General features: G+C 44.2%; 1 protein-coding gene across 2 annotated transcripts in view; it reads left to right on the top strand.

The window, feature by feature from the left end:
• The first annotated feature begins 2316 nt into the window (after positions 1 to 2316).
• The window catches only part of LOC124179163 (cytadherence high molecular weight protein 2-like), a 78777-nt gene continuing 58520 nt past the window's right edge, over positions 2317 to 22573 (top strand). For both annotated transcript variants that reach the window (XR_006869970.1, XM_046563330.1), the window contains exon 1: positions 2317 to 3033. Coding sequence is in view for 1 of the 2 variants with exons in the window: in XM_046563330.1 (XP_046419286.1) it covers positions 2982 to 3033 (52 nt within the window). In the remaining variant the exon portion in view is untranslated. The remainder of the gene's footprint in view (positions 3034 to 22573) is intronic.

Below are 22573 nucleotides of genomic sequence, written 5' to 3'. Positions count from 1 at the left end.
TGAGAGAGTGTTGGGCACCGAAATCCCGACGGATCACCGCATCAGTTTCGCGAACGCGAGACCAGATCGCCCGCGTAATTTGTCGCCGGGTCAATACGCACCCAACCATCAACCCTGCTCCTCTTCCCTTTGTCTATTTCATTTTTCACTTTTACCCTCTTGACCAAACGTTTTTCACCGACTATTTTATCTAACGTTTCGCGATGTATTCGATTTACCGCACGGTGAACCTGACTTGGACATATATATATAGGTCTGTATATGTACGGTGTATAATATATTTAAAGGCGAGTATCGAGTAGCGACGCTAAATCAATTTCCAAATTTTTTTCACGCCACAGACACTGTCAGCGAATCTTTTCTTTTTTCGTTTTATCTCACCTTTCTACCATTTTTGACAAACGACCCTATTCGCTGCATCGACGTTTCTGATATATAATATTGTATATATCTGTCTGGAAAATCAAAACTTCTTCCATGACATTCGTCAGAACTATTTTATCACACGATACAGCTGCGTTGACATTTCTTATCAAATCGTACCGCACGGTCGGGGCGTCACCGGTTGTCGCGTGATATCATGACGTTGAGAGATATCTTTGCCGACTTTCGAAATGTTGCAAAAAAGAATGAAAAAAACAAGCATAAACATTTGTAATCGTAGTACGTCAATCACCGCGGCATAATTTTGCCTCGTCTTGGATCAGAGTCGTAGATGTTTTTCTCCTAGATGGCGAAAAGTAGTCGTCGTCAAACGGATGGCAGGGGACAGTCGAATCCAACCTCATTAAGAGCGGGTGATGCTGGGCGATATTATAGCGAGCATGACTGATGATACCAGATATTAGTTTGTATGATGAATAGTCTCGTTCGTCTGCACCAATCATTCCTATGATTGTCGGTAGAAGGTTTCCGAGCACTTTTACCTCACGCAATTTTCAATCAGAATATCATTCATTTCGCAAAACGATGTAACAACTTAAACGGGAAAGTAGTGCCATGATTTTTCTTTCATTAGCTATCATTGTGCCGGTAATAACAATGATGCACCCTTTTTAACGAAGTTCAACTCTGTATGACACGAGGGCTGTACTCCTCCTAACTTTCAACCGTTGTAGAATGCATGGTGGAAGTTTTACGTCCCTCTTTCGCAACCGTTAAGCCATGTTGTTCAAACGTTTCAGTAAAATCAGGAGCTGAGATGCTTGCCGCGGGGGGGCAAGTTAACTTAATGTTCTTGTTGCGTAAGGATACAGACCTTCGCGTGTATTGTCGGCAACGCACCAAAATCCGGACGCAACGAATCCAAAATTCAAAGGAACGTTAATAAAATACCGCTCAAGCACGGAACTTCGAGTTTTCAGATGGATACAAAACAATTTCGAGAGAGAAATGCGAGTCTAGAAGGTACGTCGATCGGGTATTCAGCCCCGGGATAATTATATACAGCGAAAAAATTCTTCCGAGTAATATTTTTTTTCGCATATATTTTTGCCAGAGCAAGTTTAACAAGCACTACAAAGAGCGTCGATATACAGGGTCTGTACGAAGTTGTATCGAGCTGGGTTTCTCATGAAGCAAACACAGGAACGTCAAAGAATTTGATAGAAAACGCAAGAGAAGTTAACCTACATCGATACAAGAGCAAAGAGAATTTGAAGAGTGATTCTATTCCGTGTTCGCCGGGATTGAAAACGATATACCTACAAAGAGAGTCCTCGTCACTCAATAACGTTATTCGTCGTGACATCGGGTCTAAGGGTGCGAGGGCGGGGGGAACGCGAAGGTACGGTAGTTGCAAAAGGAACGAAACGTGTGGAAGTCTGAGATCATAGAGAGCGAGAGTGAAAGATCGGCGTATCGGTAAAGGTTCCATAAAGTATTGCGCCCGCGATCGAGGCGGGGGTGGGTGGATTAGGTGGATACGGGGTATAAGATATCAGTCGGGCAATTTATCGAAAGGAATATGGAACAGGGAACTGTTTCCAGTATTCTAGGCATTAAGCCCTACGAACGAGACCAACAATGGGCCTAATGCGGATGAATGATGATACGTAACAAACCTTATTCAACAAAAAGTTTTGGTAGTAAATTGAATCCAGTGCTCTAGCCTCTCGGTCCTCGGAGTAGGTGGGCAGACAGGGTGGAGGTTGAGGTTGAGGCAGCCGAGGCAGAGAACGGAGCGTGTGGTAGTAGGTGGTAGTGGGTGGTGGTAGGTGTAGAATAAGATCATGGGCCTGGCCGTTGTTGCGTGCGCGCGGGGCGAAGGCGATAAGCGCATGCGCGCGATCCAAAGAGGCTAGCAGCCACCGCGCGGCGACGCTCAGTCTCGCCTGTCGCAATCCGGTGCAGATATACGTGCAATTACCCTGTCAACGGTACTTAAAATCTCCGGCTCTCCGTCGCGGCGAGCTTTCGCCAGACGAGTCGGATCGGAAACGGGAGTTTGTCCAGTGATCGAAGGAGTTTCCGAATTTTTTTTTTCACTTTTTCACAAGGTGTTTTTGAAACGGTGCGGTTTTCGCGGGCTAAGAAAAAAATTAACGCGTTGTTACAACCCCCCGAACGAGGGCGACGACTTTTGTTTTTACTCGGAGCGTTTTTAAAAATCGACGGGAACGGGCCAACCTGGCGAAGCAACGAGGAAAAGGGGAAAAATCGAAGGGGTGAATCCGCTGTTGAGAGGAAAGACACTTGACGTCCGGTGGTGCGAAACGCGCGCGATTAGAACGCCTCGTAACGCTGCCTCTTTGCAGCGCACCTTGTAAGCGGCAAGTGTGGTGAAATCGCCGTCACGATGCTCTGACATTAGCGCCAAAACACTGTAGTGAATCCTGGCTAAATTCGAGGGGATACATAGTTCGCCTAGTTAATCCCCTGCACTCGCGAGGAAAAGAAGGCGGGGGGATTTATTGCCCGCAGTTTCCCGTGACGAACCGTCATTAGCCGCCTCTGAAATCTCGCCAATTTCTTTCGAGACCATGGATCGCCACCTGTGGCTAGGCGTTACTCTGCTTTTTGCTATTTCGCAAGGTAAGTTTATCACCACACTCATTCGAATCTCGGGACGACGACAATAATCTCAAAGCGCGACCGCAAAAATTAGGGAACAACATCATCAATCCCCGAGATTCGAGTCTGACTCCCGATGAGCGTAGAAGCGAATTAGCGTGGGGCGAGGTGACTTAAGATTCGTTCATTTTCTGCACATGTAAAGTCAAACAGCTTACGGTTGTATCAAAAATTGCTATTCGGTTGGTAAAATGGTAGAAAAAAAAGGTTGTAACGGCGAGAGAAAGCTCTCGTCGTCTCTCGCCGTCGGGAACGAAGCAACCTGCAGCTTCCGTGTAAAGACATGTGTGCAGACTCTGTCAGAGGGCCGTTGACAAGATAGGGTCGAAAATTTCTTTCACGCCGATCGCTGTACCGTGTTTGAAAAATTGCGACACATTTTTTGCTCGCTTTTCTTCATACAGCCGCGGCGCCGCCACGTTGCGTCTCTTTGAGCGTGACGCACGGCGCAAATAAATCTCACTGACCTTTGACAGATCAGATGTACGTACACGCATATTGATAAATAGGTCAGCGATAATTTATATTGACATAGATATGCATGTTCATCTCACTTGCGCAATAGCATCCGTAACTTTGTACCGCGATTTCACGTAACTGCGGCTCATAATTAATCGGCACGAAGTTCTATGTATAACGGTGCTGATGAAAATGCGTCTATCATATCCGTAGGTATAAAGTAGCCCCTGCAGGGTGGTAATTTTTATTCTCTCATCACGAAACTCGCTAACGAAGCATTTATTATCTTAATTATTTTTAATCAACCGAAAACCAGATGTAGGCATATATATATATATATATATATTGTACAGACATACAGGTATATGAATTTATGTAACAGACAGATTTACTGGAAGTTTTATCTTCTCTCGAGATATAAGGTTTGTATATATGTGCGTGTATATACTTTAGAACTGCAGGGCTGGGGGCAGGGGGGAACTGGATCCGAAGATTAATCGAAAGGCATCAAGTCAAATGCTTTCGAGGCAAACGTAACCTAACGCACCTCACAAACTCAGAAGCCACCCTATAATTTGGCAAAGCCCACAATAAAGTAGGCTTGAACGCTTAGCTTAAACATTTTTCTACACTCCTGCGGGTAATTGATTTCTCTTCCCCCGTCTCTTTTAGCACGCGATTTCAATGAAGTTTGGTATCGACCCGATGTGCCCCATGTGCTTTGATATTTTTACTTTAAGTGGTTCCAATTCATTCAGGGAGAATATAAAGAGAGAGAGAGAGAGAGAGAGGGAGAGAGGGTGAAATAGAGTCAGAAAAAAGTAAGGATCAAATAAGAAGGAAATGAAACAGTAAAAACAGGTAGTTCAAATGGCGGGACGATTCGAGTGTATAAATTCACTCGGACGAAAAAGCGTTGGCAAATGCAATTTTCACCGTCTCCATTGCCGTAACTTCGAGTGAAAATGAATTCAACCCTGTATGCACTCTGCGCTGAGGCGAAACCGATGCTATTTCATTCCAAAATATATGCGCACACGTGCCGTGCGGATTGCAGAGAGAATACGCAGCGCATATCGCGTGCAATGCATCGTCGAACAGCGGATGCTTGCACCTACGTGTGTGCAACGACAATATTGCAAGGACGTTGACGCGGTGATTCATGCAATGACCGTACGCAAAGCTAGTCCGTTTGTCGCGGTCCAATCGAAACCCCGTTCCGATCATTATTATTCTTTGTCAGGTTCAAGTCGCATCAATAATACCTACCCCCTTCGTTCGGTGATATATCGCGTTTTTGGTGAGGGTTTCATTCACGCGTCCGTCAAGCGCTGACAGTTTGAAAAAACAAAAGCAGATAAACAAAATTGAAAGAAAGAAAAAAGCAATCGAATCGAGAGATCAATTGAGTATTTAAAAAAGGGGCGAGAGGGAGCGAGGGATTGTTACGGTCAGAAAATCTGGTCAACTAATTATTCGCTGGTGAATTTCGGGCGGCGCGGCGCGATCGTTTCGCAGCCAAGTCGCGTTTGGCCAATTTAAACGAGATCACTTTTTGTCAAGGCTTAACAGGTTTCTAATTATTTGGCACGTCGAGCGATACCCGGTCGCCCGACAAGCGCAATAATTATCGCCTTTTCCCCCTTGGTGGAGAAGGCGGAGATGGTGGAGAGCGTTCTAAGATCGATCACTGAAAATGCACCACAGAATGAGTATTTGATTAGTGTCGGGGCTGCCTGCACCTTCGTTAAAATTAATTACACGACGATCAGGGCGCCAGGATGGATAGCCGAGGTTCATTCTCACCCACGTACCGCGAGGCGATCATACGTATATATATATATATACCTTATACGTATACCTACGGCAGATATAAACGTACGAAGCGAAGCTGTAGCGAAACAAAGAGTTTCGGAGGGATCGCCGGCGATTCGGATAAAAAGTTCTTATTTTTCTTTCGTCTCCCTTTGTTTTTACTTTTTCTCTCTTCTTTCTCTCTTTTTACAACCCATGATACGGCCCCATGGCGCGAGGGCAACATTCACCCACATAAATACACGGTACCGAGACTCTTGTTTAAATCCAGGGGCGTGATGATGGGGCTGGTTTTCCGTGTAGGTTTCAACCTGGTTGGGCAATATTTCATTGTTTTATTATTAGGGCGGGCTGCGGGGGTTCGGCGTGGGGCAGGGCAGGAAATTCGGGAGGAAGCGGGAAAGGGCGCGGGGCAAATGACGACAAACACCGCCTACGTACTGATGTATGTATGTAATTACGTATGTCCGTACGCATGTTACAAGTAGCTGAGACTACGTATTTTTTCTTCCCGCGCGAATATTCTTTCCTCGTCTACGCGTTCAGCTCGGGACCCCTCGAGCACGTGTCTGACGTTTGTTACGCCGAAAAGGCTAAAGACACCCCAGGGGTGAAGACTCCGAGCCGGTTGCATAACGCGCGTGCATGCCCGACTTATTCGCAACTCCCCAGCTGCTTATCCAAGCCATGCATGTTGCATGGAGCGTGCAGCTCTGCCAGCGCTCGCAAGCTCGTCGAAAATCGGTTCTCTCGGAAATGCGACTCGTAGGTATCCTCGTATTGCCCTCGAGATAATCGCAGATCTGATCCTTTGACTTGGCTGCGAAACAAAACTGACTCGGGAGAGACTTAACGGGATGACATTATCAGCGGCGTCACTTTTAGGGGTGGCTTCGAGATGAGCCGGGAGTGGCGAACGGCCCGTAGCCGAGAAGTCGGGGTGCGGGAGGCCAACACCGTGAATACGAGAGTACCCTATAAATAATTTCATGTCCTTCACATGCAAGTTTGAAACCCCAGATCCACGCCGGCTCCTTCATGATCCTTCGGTTTTCCGAGAAAGTTATTTACCCTGAATTCCTAGGCCGTATTCCATCGACTATCCGGAGTGGACGATATTTGATTTTCGAAGGACACGAGAAAGCGTCGATTGTTGAGACAAAAAATTACCCGCTGCCGTCAACGTCTTTTTCAACATCTAGGCTTGGAACGTAATCCGCATGCGCTTCTTCCGCAACAATATGCACGTACTTGATTTCGCAAGTCCCGCGGGAAAATTTACCGCATCAGCTTCTGCGATCATTTCTCTGTATCCTCGTGTCGTTAATTAAACTGTGTCACTGTGGCAGCGAGTTAATAGTTTCCACGCTTGTATGCCTACGGCTCCAGCCGGTTTATTACAGGAATTAAATTCTCCGCACCGAAAGCGTTTCGTTGCCTGTACGTATAACGAACAAGTGCAGAGTTTGGTAGCCGTTCAAAAGAGGATTAACAAATTGGTGACGCAGAGGCATGTTTAGTCAGGATTTATCTGGGCAAAAAGTAACGGCCCTCTAGCGATGCTTGGAACGGTTACGGAAAAGGATGGGACCATTCAGGAAATTGTTGGAATCCATTAAGCACTATACCGAACTCAAGAACTGTTATGACCATATTTAGATATACGTTATACTGTGTTCGTAGCTACGATTTACTCGGAGTTATGACGTGATGTCGCTCTTTAAAAATCTTATTAGTATAATGGAACTAAAATTTTTTACCTGCGCCACTCGTGTTATACTTGGTAATTCACACATTTTTACTTGGAAAATATTTTCGTTGGGGATGGTTGAACATGTACGAGCAATCGTGTAACTTTAAAATTCATGCCGAGTTGAAAAACAAAATGAGACGATTCTTCAAAAAGCTAGAAGACACGTTCGATCGTCGTACTTGCGAACTTTCAAATATCTCGATCATCGTGAAATTCTTGGCAACTCCTTGTCCGTGTGTCAGAAATAGATAATGAAAGAGAATGACGGGAAGTGGGTGCGATAGTTTACATCTGAGGGAGAGCTGAGTATCAGTTAATCGGTTATTCGGGCGCAGCTTACGGGCTGGTAAACATGGGGGGAATAAAAAGAAGAGAAGCGTTCCGGAGCTTAACACCTACACTTATAACGGGAAGTTCTGGGTAGGACGGTAAAAGTCACGTACACTCTACCCCGTCATCTGTTAACCGTGATAAGTCCGGCTGTTAGTCGGAGATCAATGGTCAAATCGACTGGTTCGCCGCTCGGCACTCCGTGGCGCGTAGCAATTTGTCCTCGCGACTCGAGGATATAAAAAGAGCTTCCGAATTCCGGGGCCGGATTTTAGCACGAAAGAGCAGACGCAGGATGCCAGAGACATTCGTTCTGCCCGTTCCCATTCCGGGTAGACAGATGCGTTGAAAAAGTGTATCTATTAATTCAAAGCTACTGTCTGCCGCGAAAAATCGAGGCTTGAAACTCTGTTCGAAGGTATGTACATATATATGTACTATACATACATGAACGCTTATACGAAAAGGTACATACGTATAAACGCAAGGGTACACTCGGAGCCAAAAACCATAAGCCAGCCTGAATTACCATAACTTTATACCGGGCGATAGGAAGAGCCGAAGAAAAACAAAAAACGAGAAATACAGTTCGATGGCAAAAATACGGACGGAGTCTGATTTATTTGGAAAATTTGCAGAAATTGATGTTATGTATTCAAAATACGTAGGTACTTTCAACACGCTCACCTTGCCGTACATACGTCGTGCTTGAATATTCGATTTATTTATTCTGTATCTCCGTATTCTATGCGAAAGAGAGAGAGAGAGAGAGAATATAAAGTGCAACGAGTTTCGTGGTCTTCGAGATCATTGGATTTATTCAAACGGCAGAGCTAGTACGGGTATCTACGAAGTTCTTTATTCACAGTTGCACGAAACTCGTAGTGTAGGTATACTGTGTGACATAATCGGATATCGAACCGGGATTCGTTTCTCTGTTAAACTTTGTGTACCCACAGCTGAAAGAGCCTTATACATTGACGGAAAAGCGTTTGCGAAACTTGACACTCTCGGAAGTTTTAACGTCTTAATAACGTCGAATGAAAACGCGCATGCGATTCACATGTTCAGGTTTCTCCCTCTGCGATCTAAATTCATAACGAACGAATTGTATTTCCAAGAGGAATGGAAAACGACGAGTTTTTAGTATTCCTGAATAGTAATACAGCTCTTCTTTCTTCTTCGTCTTCAGCGATGTAGCTCGAATTATACGTAAATCGTAACTGATGTAATCCCAACCCAACCTAACCCGTCACGGATAAAAAGCATCAAGGATAAAAAAAATTTAACGGAAAACCTTTTAACGTGTACGCATTGTAAAAAGTATATTCAGAATATCATTTCGCATTTTGTATTTAAATGTACATCTTGCAAATTGAGGAAAAATATCTCTAATAATTTGCTACGCGCTACGAAAGCTTTCTCATATTCGAATGCATTTGAAACTCCGACGACGAAATTATTCGTACTATATTCGCACTACATTCTTATTGGTAATGAGTCTATGAAAAGAGAAAAAGTTGCAAAATACCTGGATGTAACGTTTGATGAAAATTTGAATCAGGAAGTTCACGTACAAAATACGTTCAACGAAGTTACATATCTGGTGTATGTCTTTGCTAGGCTGAAGAATATCGTAGATTACTCTAGATCAATCGCTGCGTATTATGCGCTCTTTCGTGGTATTTCCACCTATGGTATAATTGCGTAGTGGGAAGTGGAGTATGGAAACGTAATGAATTTGATTCACTGGAGCCAATACAAAGTCGTGAATATCATAAACGATAATTTAATCGATGAAGTCAAAAATAAAATAATCAGTTACCTGAATGCAATTTCGAAATCGGTAGGAAAAGCTGTAATTTTGTAGCGATCACGTGTTTTACCAAGCTACCCAACGAACTCAAAATAATAGACGTGTATAAGATAACGTCTAACAAATGATAGTAAAAAAATGGATGGTCGAAAATATAATGCTAAAATCATGGAGTACTAGTATTATTGTTATTGAATCTGTTTTTTTTTTTATTTATAGAATCAACCAAATGTATGTGTCCAGTGTTTCAGCATTGCTTGATAATAGTGGAGAAAACCAAAGAATAATCGTACATCATACATCATATCATACATCATATCATACATCATACATAGTATTAAAGTTCGAAACCAAAGTTTGGATGGTCGGATGTTTAGAAAGTGACGTCACCCAACATTTTTTTTTCTCTTGACGTCATCGATCTATAGTAACCGTCACGACCAAAATCAGCTAGCCGAATTCCTCAGTCTGGAAACGATCGCGCGGTAGAGCGGACGGATGAGAATCGCGCGCCGCAAATTTCGAGTACCGGGTTCGCAACCTCCTGGATCTTGCGTTTCGGGTACGCTTCCTGATGCAACTCGACTTCCAGGAACAAGCGCTCCGTAGTTCTGGCTGTCCAAGTCCTTGACCTGGTGACTTTTGACATTCGGGACAAATTTTCCGTAGTTCTGGCTGTCCAGGTTCTTGACCTGGTGACTTTTAACCAAGCGCTGCGTAGTTTCTGCGCTCCAGGTCTACTTCCTGGTGAAACTCGACTTCCAGGACAAGCGCTCCGTACTTCTGGCTGTCCAGGTCCTTGACCTGATAACTTTTGACGTTCCGGCCTAATTTTCAAGTTTACAAGTTTGATTATTAAAAACGTAATTTTTTGTACTATCAAACCAATGTGCATGCTTCAGATAACATTTTGAATCCGAAAAGAAAACCGACCGACCAGGATCAACAAATTGCAATTGGTGAGTGGCTGGCATACTATACATAGGAATACATGACAATAACGTCGTTCAATTAGAGCTAAAATTGCTGGGCGTAGTGTTTCGAATCTGTCAGCACTTAGCTGATGGTTCTGTGGTATTTTTTGACGAAATTTATTGTCATAAAATCACAATCCGTTATACTTACATGCATGTGTAAACGTGATTTGTAACATTATATAGAAAAAAAATCTCACGGGCAGATTCGGTTTGCGTCACTTGCACAAAGACAGTGTTCATTCTGTATACTGTGAAGCAAACACCAGAATTTCTTGGGGGGTCCATTGTGCCCCAGTCTCCCCTACAACTATGTCATCTGGTAAAACACTGACAACGAGTAAGCGATCGCACGAGCACAAAAACCAGTTGCACTAGGCATCCAACCCCGTGCGAGCTTTAGCGAGCGAGTGTTTTAAAACTAGTAACTATTAAGATGAAATGTAAATGGACTGGTATCTTTTTACATCCTTTTACATCTTTTATACACGAGTCTTATTTTAACACAGACGATCTACCGGTGGTTTGTCGTTTGGTGAATCAATTACGAAGAGTAGTGTTGAGTTCACAATTAGGCAAAGTGGTTCAATCCTGTAAATATATCAGTGGCACATAACGATTGCCGAGTAAGACGGAACGCCGTGAGCAGTCGAAGTTTTTGCGCTCACGGGTTCGTGCAATTTTGTAACGACGTAACGTTGTCCAATTTGTGAAAAGCAGGTGCCGCTCCGAGTGAATTTGCTCACGAAGAACGTTGGGAATTCCTCTCCTCAAACAGTCGACGCAATGCCGTCGTCGAATTATTTCCGCCAATATGGTCGTTAATTATCGGACCTGTGACGCCGTATCTCGTCCTTCAAAGAAACGTTGAGATATCGCGGTAATTAGGCGTTGTTTCAAAATTGAAGCTCCTCCGATTACAACTATGCAGACTCCTTCGATCGTGAGAAATCGATGATAGTGTTTGTCTGGTATAGCTACAGAAAAAACTGTTCCAAGAACCGACGCAAGCACATCGTGTTACCCTCAGGATTGTAACCGGGACGCGTTTCGCTGTATAAACTTTACCCACCTTAATCGTATTTCACGAAGTATCCGCCGCCTGGACGGTTATACTAGGTGCATGGTCCAACACCATAGAGGAGATAATTAGTCAATTACTAATAGTTTGGGTCCCGGGCTACGCAGGTATATAATAGGCACATACTCGGTGCACATGCCCATAATCCTTTACGTATGTATGTACGTACGTAGTTGGAAACTATAAGGTACCCACTGGTGCTGCTAATAGTTTACATGTTCAGCATCAATATTCGCCCACCAACTCAAACTCCCACGTAAGTTCCTGTTTACATTCGGAGACCAAAGTTCGACGTCGCTTCGGTGTCGCTCGCTACTGACGAAAATTCAATCTGGCTGGGTGATGCGATTGAAAGGATATACCTTCGCTGCAGGATGTGATTACCCGACAACGGATGACACCGTGCATGCTCGAGTCCTTTCTCACCACTCGACCTTCGACTTCGCCGTTCGTGGGATGAAAATTCCACGCGTACAACTATCGCCGGTGTACCCGCGGATATTGAATAAGGCTCCGACTATAATTTCGTATCAAGGATAAAAGCGATCGCTTTCACAGACTTCGGCTGCAGGATCCGAGCGGATCGTTCGATTGATGCGATTAGTACTTGTCCGGGTTATAATATCAAAAGTAACCGACTTACGCGACGGGCAGGTACAATCATTTTTTTATTCTTCACGTTTCTCTCGCTCCCTCTCGCTCCCTCTTTCCTTTTCTCCCCGTCCCAGCCCGATCCTTACACTCTTTTCGTTACTCCCTTTTTCTCGTTTCCCCCTTTACGACTACCACGAGGTCGCGGCCACTCCGGGTCCCATATTACGTACAACGAAAACCTAATTTCTGAACTGTAAATAGGTATACTAACCGAGACCGAGGTTGAGGGAATCCGTAAAAACAAGAGCGGGTATAGAGAGTCGCTCACGAGGAGGTTGTCGGTTATTCTTGCCCTTTCGACCCGCGGCAGCCAGAATACCCGCCGCTTATTCTCTCGCTTCCTGTTAATTTTGCCGCCACCTTGCGCTCCAGCCTTATAATGCAGTAATTAAAATGAAAGAAATATTAACCGGTCTCTGCCCACCTAATGGTGATCAAGAAGCGCCGAAAGGTGCCCGAAATAAAGCGCAACAATATCAGCCTTAATTTTGAGGGATGAGGGTATGTAATAGAGAGAGGAGAGAAAACGTCTTAATTTAATGAAAATTCCAGGCTTGCAGGGCTTTGCCTAAATGACAATATTGAGAACAGGATTATTCCTGTACGTGCGGGTAAAAAGCGTTCACACGCTACGCGGATATGTAATGCATATAAAGTGAACGCGGTTTACAGTTAGTTATACCTCCAGCTGGGCTGCAGGGTGAAAATTGAATGAAAAATTTTTCCAACGCTTTGAACAGGGCACTTTACACCTGATCTACGATCATTTTTCAATAGCTGCTCCGAACGATATGCAGATTTTAAAAGGATATCGGAAGGACTAAGGGATTACTTCATCGCTCATTCATACCTCGCAGCATATACCTTCGTGAGTATGCAGCTTGCGTGTGTATATATATATATATATATGTATGTATGTATGTATGTAAATATGTGTGTATATATATATATATATCATATATCACATATATATAATACATCTAGCCAGCGCTGTGCTCAACTTGGGGATTTCGCGCGCTGACACCTCGCTACCTCGCGCACACGTAGACTCACTTATCATCGTACATACAATTATCCCCATTTATCTCCTCGACACAAGTGCCACTGCCACGTACTTAGTCTTTCTACTCTGTTAAGAAACCTTACACCGTTCTCATCAGTGTAATGTACGATTTACGTGAAGACGCAACTCCGCGAAAGTTCGTTTCTTGTCCTAATTGTAATGCGAAAAGGAATTCTTGTATCAAATTACGACTATTTAAGCTGTTACATCCTGCACATTGCGATTATGCATTTTATATATCACTGAGACACTCGAATGCTGCCGGAAAAGATAATTTGCGTAAGTGCTCTCGCCTGAGTTCAAGACGATCGGGATATAGGTATGTGTACTCTGTGAAACGGCGAAACACGACTAGCCTTTGTTTGCTATGAAATGAACGAGATTCGGAACATTAATTTACGATCAACTTGGCGGCTGTGAGTAGATAAACAAGCTGACCGCTCCATGCAGACACGAGGAGAGATGAAGAAGTTGAGAAAGAAGACGCGCCGTCGCCTCGGGATCGAGAAGATTCATTGGAAAAGTAGCGAAAAGACACGGGAAACAAGCACTTCCGTACCGCGATGTTTCAGTGAATAAATAATAGAAATATACTCCGCTCCTTTGTATCTTAATTACAACGTTATTGTCATCGTAACACTTATACGCGCAGACTTTTTTCGAGACGCTCGTCTGGGTATCGCGGCCGTTTCCCCTCCATTCGAATTCACATGTCCGTGCTTCGCTTTATCCTCACAGGTAGATACCCACTTCCTATACACGGATACATCCCCCCGGGTTCGCGATAAATTTGAAATCATATCCGGCGAAGGGTGGATGTGTCTTCACGCTCAACGCTCAGCCGAAGCACTTAAAATTCCACTCAACCGAGGTGTGCAAATTTCGAGGAATGCTCTCTCGGAGTGTGTCTCTCACGCGGCGGTTTAAGAAAGTAGAAAATACGGTCAGAGAGCAGGAGGAGGTGGAGGATCGCGAAGTGAAAAAGTACAGGAAAATGACGACTGCTTTCAGGGTTGCTCCAAAGTCTGAATATAATTACTCGACGTTCGTGTACACGCATATTCGTATATTTCGAAGCGAGGGCAAAACAGAAGAAAAAGAAGATGAAAGAAAGAAACCTCCTGAAAAGTCGACAACTGATCGTGAAACTATTACCGCGCTACATGCAGCCGAGTTAATTGGACTATAAATTGGTAAAGTCTGCTCGGTACGTCGGAAGAAATTTCCTCCCGCCCATCCTGTTCGCAAAAGCGGGCGATCCCGAGTTTTACTGCCCCCTCATATCGTTGCTTCCGACATCCCTCGGGCGACCACACTTCCTCCGGAGTTGAGGGAACGCGGGGGAGGGTTTTTATTGTAGATTTTCGCAAATATTAATTTGGGTGAAAGATAAGGTTAATTCGAGGGCTGAGCAATTACTTTCCCAGTAGAAGCCCGTTGAGGTTAGCTTAGTTAGGCCCGGGGTTCAGCCGTTCGAGCAAACCTGCGGGCGGACGCGCGTCACGAACCACTCTCATCCTTCCTTCCTTCCTACCAACCGTACGAACTCTTCGTAGGTAAACCCTCACCGCCTCCTTTTCTGCTCCGCAGACTGCGACCCTGGGACAAAACGCTGCGCACACCCCGCGAACCTACACGACAGGCTAAGAAGGAGCTAAAGTGTTTGTTTGACAAGTCTGAGGTTTGTATCTTCAAAGGGTCAAACATAGGCTCCGTATGCAAGCATATGGTGCCGGGTTATAAATAGCCTGGGGTGGCCTATTGTGGGATATGTAAACTTCGGCATATAGTAGGTATACAGTGATAATGCCGGGCTCTGCGGTGCAAGGAACTTTTGGGAACCGTCTGCCCAAGGGTCGGTCGCAGCTCCGGAAACGCTTCTGGTGACGCGATGACGTACGGCTGTTTGCATTGAGAAGATTACGTTAATATAATAACGGGCGAATCACTGCGCGCGAGCTCTACCGACTAGCGACTGTCGAAAGTCGGATTGCAACCTTCGAGGAATCTCGCCGAGATGATCGTCTCTCGTTGTCTCGGAGCCTCGCATTCCCTTCTTCTTAATTTAAATTGTTGTCGTTCCGCCGGACCGAAATACCCTCGACTCGCACCTTAAATAGGCACCTACCCCTCTAACGTGCCGGGATTTATGACTCGCCGCGCCTCTCGTGCATGCTTTCATCCTTTATGTACAACGGTATTAACTCATTTCGTTCCAAACATTTGCTTGGATAGATATGTTCAACGCGCCAGCTAACTTCGTCTCTCGCTTCGGTCGCAGTTCGTTAATCGCCTTTTCATTGTCAAACTGCACTTCGGACCCTCAATGAAACCCCTTTATGGGAATAACTGAGTGGACTCAAAGCGCCACTCGATCAGATCAATGCAGCAGCGCTCAAAGCTCCGGCATCATAATTGCGGAAACAAAAGGCTTGTGTACGTACACGTTTTTCTCTTCGTGGCAAGGAGATACCTGCGGATGCGCGGTGTTTCTCTGAGATGAAACGAAAAGATTGAAAAAAACAAAAAAAAAAAAACGAGCTGTATTCGGAAACGGATCGATCGAATCCATAAACCAGTTGGCAAATTGTCTCTGAGAAGCTGCTTTCCCCGCGAGACGATGGAAATTTCTTCTTGAACAACGTCCAACTTCCGAAGGCGGATGATATACGATCGGAATTAACGATAACAATAACGAGTAATTCGCGGGGGATTGTTCATCCGAGTATTCTGCAGCCTATTACATTAATCGCCTTACGGTCTCGTTGCTTCGGACCAGACACATAAATCCGCATCCACCAAAGATACGTGCAGACCAACACCGGCCGGTGCGGCGTTATTCTATATCGCGAGGGGCAAAACCGGGTTACCGCACTTAGGTGTTAGGTTTTATTAGATCCCTCGCTAATTACTCCCCGGTGAATATCGCCGGCAAACTTCCGACCGCCCCAACTCCGGGCAAAAAATGTTGAAATCATTGTTTCGCTTCGGAGAAAGTTGAAACTGCACACCCTAGGCTCTCTGCCTATGATCCCCGTGTGCACCGGGGGGCAGGTGCAGAATTTTGAGTGGGGATTCAATGCGAGTTCAGCGCACGCAGCCTGCATACGTACGCCTAGAGAACCACCGGGTTCAACATGCTTGAAACCTCCCCCCCTTCTTAATTAATGGATCACGCTAATAAAAAAAACAAGTCACGTATCTATAAGCGCGTACCTTTGCGTTTAATGGCCGCACGCATGTGCTCGCTGACCGGTAAAAAGCCTCAGCGGCCGTGTTTGTAATTCCCAAATCATTAATCGGGGGTCGTAGGTCATCGCTTCGCAAAGTTTTGCGCATGTTTTCGCTGGCGAACGGTATTTAAACGCTCCAGCCGCGTACACAACGAAATATAATAATTTATCGATACTTTTTCCCCGATACGTTTTTCCCACGTACGTAAATTTTTTTTTATCCCGACGCATGTGTCCGTGGCCCAATTCTTGTTTCACCGTATAACGTACGTACGGGGGGAAAACGGCGATGAGGTTGAGAGAGATTCTCCGTGCTTTTTTTCCACGCGCAAAAGGGTAGATAACATTAGCCACGCAACCTCGCGTTGTTCTTCTTCGGCGTAGCACCAAACCTCGGAAAATCACAAACTGTGGACTGTCACGATCAACGAGATCCGGAGTAGCTGCGGTATCCTGCGGGATCTATCTCCGAGAGAAACTTACAGATTCGCAGAGATATTCAAAGGCGTTTCACGTCTCTGCGCCGCCGAATTTGATCCAATTGGCTTTCCGGTTCCGCGGTCCATACGGGTTACTTTGAAACCAGTTTCCGAGGCTCCCATCCCCAGCAGCGCTTGTTAATTATACGCGAGAAATTGTATGCAGAAATCCATTATTACGCCGTGATTGTCAAATGCAGCTTGACTCCGCCGCTGCGCTCTTGCCTCAATCCCCCCGAATTCTAATGAACGAACCGCGTACCTATACGTATATTGTATATACGTCAGGAACGCGTGTACATACTTCATTTACTACCGAGTCTCCGGCTTTCCTTTGCACCGCAGATGCATTACCATGTTCCGGTTGTACCGCTTTCGTGATATGAAATCATGGAATCTAGAGAGATGTCGCCGGGGGTCGACTGGCTATTTCTTCTCCGTTGACGTTACAAATATTACCCCTCTACGATTGAGGGTAAAGCAAGATAGTGGTATGGAGTTACTAATAAACTGCTGCGTTCCCGTACCCGCGACGTACATTTTACCTTTGCCTTTTAACCGCATTCGTTCTTTTTCTTTTTTCTGCAGTGTAAAAAAAGACGATACAGAATCGTGAAACGTACATTCCTCGTAATTAAATTTGTCTCTGGTATAAAAACGAAATGATTATACCTAGCATATAACAACCTTGCAGCAGAAAAATAATTGCAACAAATTTTCCAAGTGGATAAATATCAACAAAATATAGAAATTTCTGCAGCTATATTTACGCGTTCAATTCTCCCTCTCTCTATCTCTCGCCGTGGAAGCAAACCCTTTTGCCTATCCAACAGATAAATTCAAATACGCTAAACCGAAGTGAATTTCTACATCGGATGTGTCTGTGTAGCGTGGGCGTGTGTACTCGTACAGCAGAGCTTGAACAAAAGGCGGATACTTGCCGAATTGGTTTGACAGTTTTCAATAATTCGGTCATATGCACCATATTTTTCACCTCACGTTATATGCACGTATGTCAATATCGCGTGACTATTTTAACACGCCTATTGTACGGTATGTAATACATAGGCATGGCGTGCGGATCATCCAACTTTAGTTTACGTTCATTGAAACGAAAGGAATAGACGAGCAAAAACTGGGCACTGATATAATTACTCCGAAATTATCAAGCAGTCATGTTTTGCCCACTCAAAGGATAAGTTAGGAATAATTTAGGAGTCAAGTAATTGTACCGTAAATTCGGTTGATAAAAGCGGGAAAGTCTGGATGCTTTTCAAAAGCGAAAGCTTAGACGAATTTTGATGGCCGCGTCTCATGCTTGAAGAATCGTACAACGGAAATTCTGAGATGCGCTTCATTCTTATACTTAGGTACTTTACCTTCGAGTTTGATTTTTTGTTTCCAACATTTTTTCTTCATCTCTTTCTCCTCTGCTTCCGTGTCCGTCGTTTCATTCGATTCTTTTTCAGGAACGTTTTCTTCGTCCTCGCATATATACGAGAGGACGTAAAATAGTAAAGGACGCTTTTCGAATACCGTATACAAAAGTACGTAGTTGTATTTCTTTTTTCACCTTCGATGACATGCGCGCATCTCTCGTGATCCAAGTATTATATCACGCTCATATATTGTAATTCATTTCTCGATCGTACAATTTTACTGTTTTTCGCAACTGTGTACGCCTAACTGGATGGGTATATTACACCTACAACGCACGACTCGCGGAGGTGTGTTGCACGCCTAAGTTCTACGTGTAGAGGCATTATAAGCCGCACAGTCTGATGGGGCGGGCAGACATGCGTCAAACAAAGGGGACATATTGCATCCGCCGAATTGCTGTCGCTTGCGTAGGACCACTAATCCGGCTGTAAAACATCGCAATTTCAGTTACTCGTTTTATCTCCGCACGAAACGCATTATTTACGCGACCCACCATTACAATTACGCGCTGTTGTTGAAACCGTACTTATGCCGAGTCCCGCTGACCAGCCGCGGCTCTCGAATCCTCCCATGCGGACCAAATTCAACGCCGTCGTTTTACTCCAGGTATATATACGTATACAATATATATATTTTATACATATATATATATATATATATATTGAGTTTTGACCGAGAGAAAAAAATTTCCCGACTATTATCGTATGTATGGGTATTCGCGCGTCCTCGTACCGACAAAATGAAATCTGCTTGCCAGATGATGCAGCGTCCAAATCTAACTTCGACCCAAACCCTGTTCATTTGTCTCGCGTTCAAGAATAACCGGGAAACTTGTCAGGCGTTGGTGTGTACATGCTGTTTTATACCTACAAAACGTCTATGTGCTAAGGGATATTGCACTCGTATGTGCCCGCCAAGCGAATTTATTACCGTACGTCTTTCCGCAAATACACAACCACGGTTCGTTGTTTCTTTTATCATTATTGTTATTCTAAAGATGTTAGCTCGATTGGGAACTTTGCGGAATTTTCATCCCAGTGAACTGCAGCTTTTTAAACGTGCACAAGCTTTTTAATATATTCACGTTAAATTTTTGTGCTATGAACTCAAGTTGAAGATAAATTAAATCATTATAGTGTCGAAATATGATTTTAGTTGATTGTGGCTTAAGGCGGGGCTAAAAAAGATTCAAATATAGAAAAGTTACAATATCCAATTTTCAAAGATGAAAAAATGTCTGTTACAGAATCGCTAAAATGTCGAAATCTAAAGTGTAGAAAACCAGAATACTGAATTGTCAGAATTTTACTATTTTCGTATTCTTATGGCTTTCCGTGTACCACGATCTTTGTTCACGATGACTTTTCTGTATTTTGAACTCAAATTTTGAATGTTCTAACTTCTATTCCTGATCGTTCTACATTTTTCCCACCACCCCAGTCCACCCGTGGAGTTTTGTATGCAGGATGATTCTTAGAATAAAGAAGATTATTTGTTTTTGTTTTTCACTTATAAATTTATGCAAACGTAACGGGCCAAGGGTTCGTTTCATTTAACGATATTTCTTTTGAACTTGTTTGTCAGGAATGTATACATCATATCGCAGAGTATCGATTTCTTGGGTTTAATTCAGGGATTAGTGGATCCCCGGTTGGTTTCGGGGCCTACGAGGCACTTGCCGGTTAATGTCTTAGAAAAATGAAGAGGTCCCCCGGGAAAAGTTTTAATTTTACCCGCAACCGCGACCCGGGTGTTCCCGGTCCCCTCATAGTTATAGTAGTTAGCGAAATCTCGGGGAAAAGCTCTTTTACGACGGTCGGGGTAAAAGGCACAACAACAAGACGTCGCCCGACTCCCCGAAGAAATGCTTAACCACCCAGCAAGGGGGGGAAATAATCTACGCCTCGGGTTTTCCAGGGTCTATCTGTATACATATCAATAAAAATGGCGACATTGTGAACGTGATATCCCGGGACGCGATCGGAATATCGATTTGTTATTTGGCATTCGACTCAGGTGACTCGAATGGTCAGAGCCTCTCGCGTTCAAGCGAGCGAACGAACCGAGGAAAAGAACGAGAAGGGTTGGAGTAGAGAATTCCTTCTGGTATTTCAGGGAAAGATAACGCAGCCGGGGTGAAAGTGCCTGAAATATATCGCCGATCAGAGCGCGGGAGATAACTGAGCGGGAAATTGCGATACAAATTTGGCCCAGCTTCTCGCGCTGAGGATGAAAATTTTTCCTTCGACCCTTCGGTGACGACAAATTCCGGGAATTTTTTTCAAAATGAATCGAATCATATTTTGCAGTTGAACAAAACGATCGGTTCGTGTCCTGAGTCGAGTGCATTCTTCCAAGTACTTGTAATGTTTCTATAAATTACTGAAACGAAATTGTGTATTCCTCGTCATTTATCGATTTCAATTTTACGCGTTGAGTTTAATTTTGATTGATAGATTCGAAATGCTGGGATAAAAAAAGAAAGAAAAAAAAATGACGAGGAATGAAACGTGAACGTACATTTTTGAAATTGTGTTTTTTTTTCTAAGGTTGTTGGGTGTATGGAAAATTGCGATGCTTGAGTTGGAACGGTCTTGAAAAAATGGAAAATTTTTACAGTCCAAGACGCGTATCATCCCTGCGCAAGCAAAGGGGCGGAGAAATGTGAAGGGAGGGCATAAAAATACGACCGCGTTACATGCCACGTATACGCCGATCTCGAATTGAATTGCCAGAGTATAAAAAATAGCATAACCGATTTTCACATGCCGTGCAATTCTCGTTTGCATCGCAGATTTTCACAATCACGCATAGAAAAAGAAGTTCTCGGGAGATAAGCTCGATCGCGCCGACTACGATATAACTTGGAGAAAGTCTAAATTGCTTTACTGTTGGCGCTCGGCGGGATTCAAAGTATCCAACCGAGCGTAGCGCACCCGGTCTAATTTCTAGTTCAGACTTAAGTTATTACTTTCTTACTTGAATACCCGGCGAAATTATCGATCCTCTCGGCGATTGGCCCGCCTTGGAAGACATTGCCTTGGCACGAATTGGCTCATAGATTCGCCCAACGTATATCTATGTGGGTATATGTGTGATATCTGCGGCGTGAGACGCGTCTGAGCGAAATCCGACGTGAGAACAAGATCCGCGTCGATGTTTTCAAATGACCCGTCGTAAAAACTTGTGTGTATAATGTGGATATCATATCCGAAAAAATGATCACAGTAACGTCCAATTATAGTAGGAGACTCCGTGAACATTCTACGAGAATAGCAAATCCTATTTTCCTGCAGCTCGAGCGTCTTCGAATAAACGAAAATTGTCCAATTAGGTTTTATTTCTAGTCCGCAGTAAAGCTTTATATAACTGGATTAACGAGGACTCATTTTTATCGCGGAGAAGGGGCTTCGCGTCAAGAACCACTCAATGAGACACAGGTTTATCCTAAATTAAGCCCTATCAAGAAGGAACAAAATGAACGAGGACAGTCACAGCGAGAAACGCCGGTATAGATTACTCGGAGGGGGCTGATAATAAGATAATTCCCTGTCGAGATCCTTTTATCGTATTATAATCCTAGGTATAGCTTATTGTCAAGATAACGTGAACGCATCTTGTATCCCAAAATACGCTCAACCGCGCAGCTTTTCATAGGTATATCTATAAGGTATTTGGAAGGCGCCGCCAGTTGATACCCATGGCACCGCAGCAACGGTACCACCATGATAAGTAATAAGCGAGTAATTCGACGCTCGAAAAAAAAGGAAAAAACAAGTTTTCACCGTTATTAAGTACCCGGGCTGAGTTCGCAGCTGAGCAACAGGGAAGATTAGCTGGAACTTTTGAAGCGCAGGGCGAGGAAACATGGCGCGGTCGGCCGGCTTATTGGTTATGGTTTATTATGGGAGACCGCACGGCTTTGTCGCAGCGTTATATTGCCAGCATATACTTACTTACCCGCGATGTAAACTGATTTAGGGGAAGATAATTATTTTATTTTATTTTTCCCGTCGGCGAAGAGGCGGATGGCGGAGGCGGGGAGAAAATTTAACTTCCCTCGAGCACGGCAAACTTAACGTAATAAAGCCAGAAATTCTTTTGTATGAGTTCATGACGGGAATAAAAATATCGGGCAAAGTAACCATCCGAAAGAGCTTTTTCCCATTCATATCATAGCGGCGCGGCGAGGCTGTGAAGCGAAATGCGAATGCAAATTCATTTGTTCTAAGCTCACCCCTCGCCTTCACGCGGATGCGTTCCATATATGGGTAATGGGGTATATGCGGTATGTATTACTTTAGAAATCAAATTTTATCCAATGCTAGCCGGCTGGCGTTTCGAACGCGTTATAACCTATCTTGAGACCGGAAAGCCGCCGTTGCAGAATTATCGATGCGACCG

The sequence above is a fragment of the Neodiprion fabricii genome, chromosome 3 (assembly GCF_021155785.1).
Source record: "Neodiprion fabricii isolate iyNeoFabr1 chromosome 3, iyNeoFabr1.1, whole genome shotgun sequence".
In the NCBI taxonomy this organism is placed as follows: Eukaryota; Metazoa; Arthropoda; class Insecta; order Hymenoptera; family Diprionidae; genus Neodiprion; species Neodiprion fabricii.
This window is presented reverse-complemented; position numbering and strand designations above follow the sequence as displayed.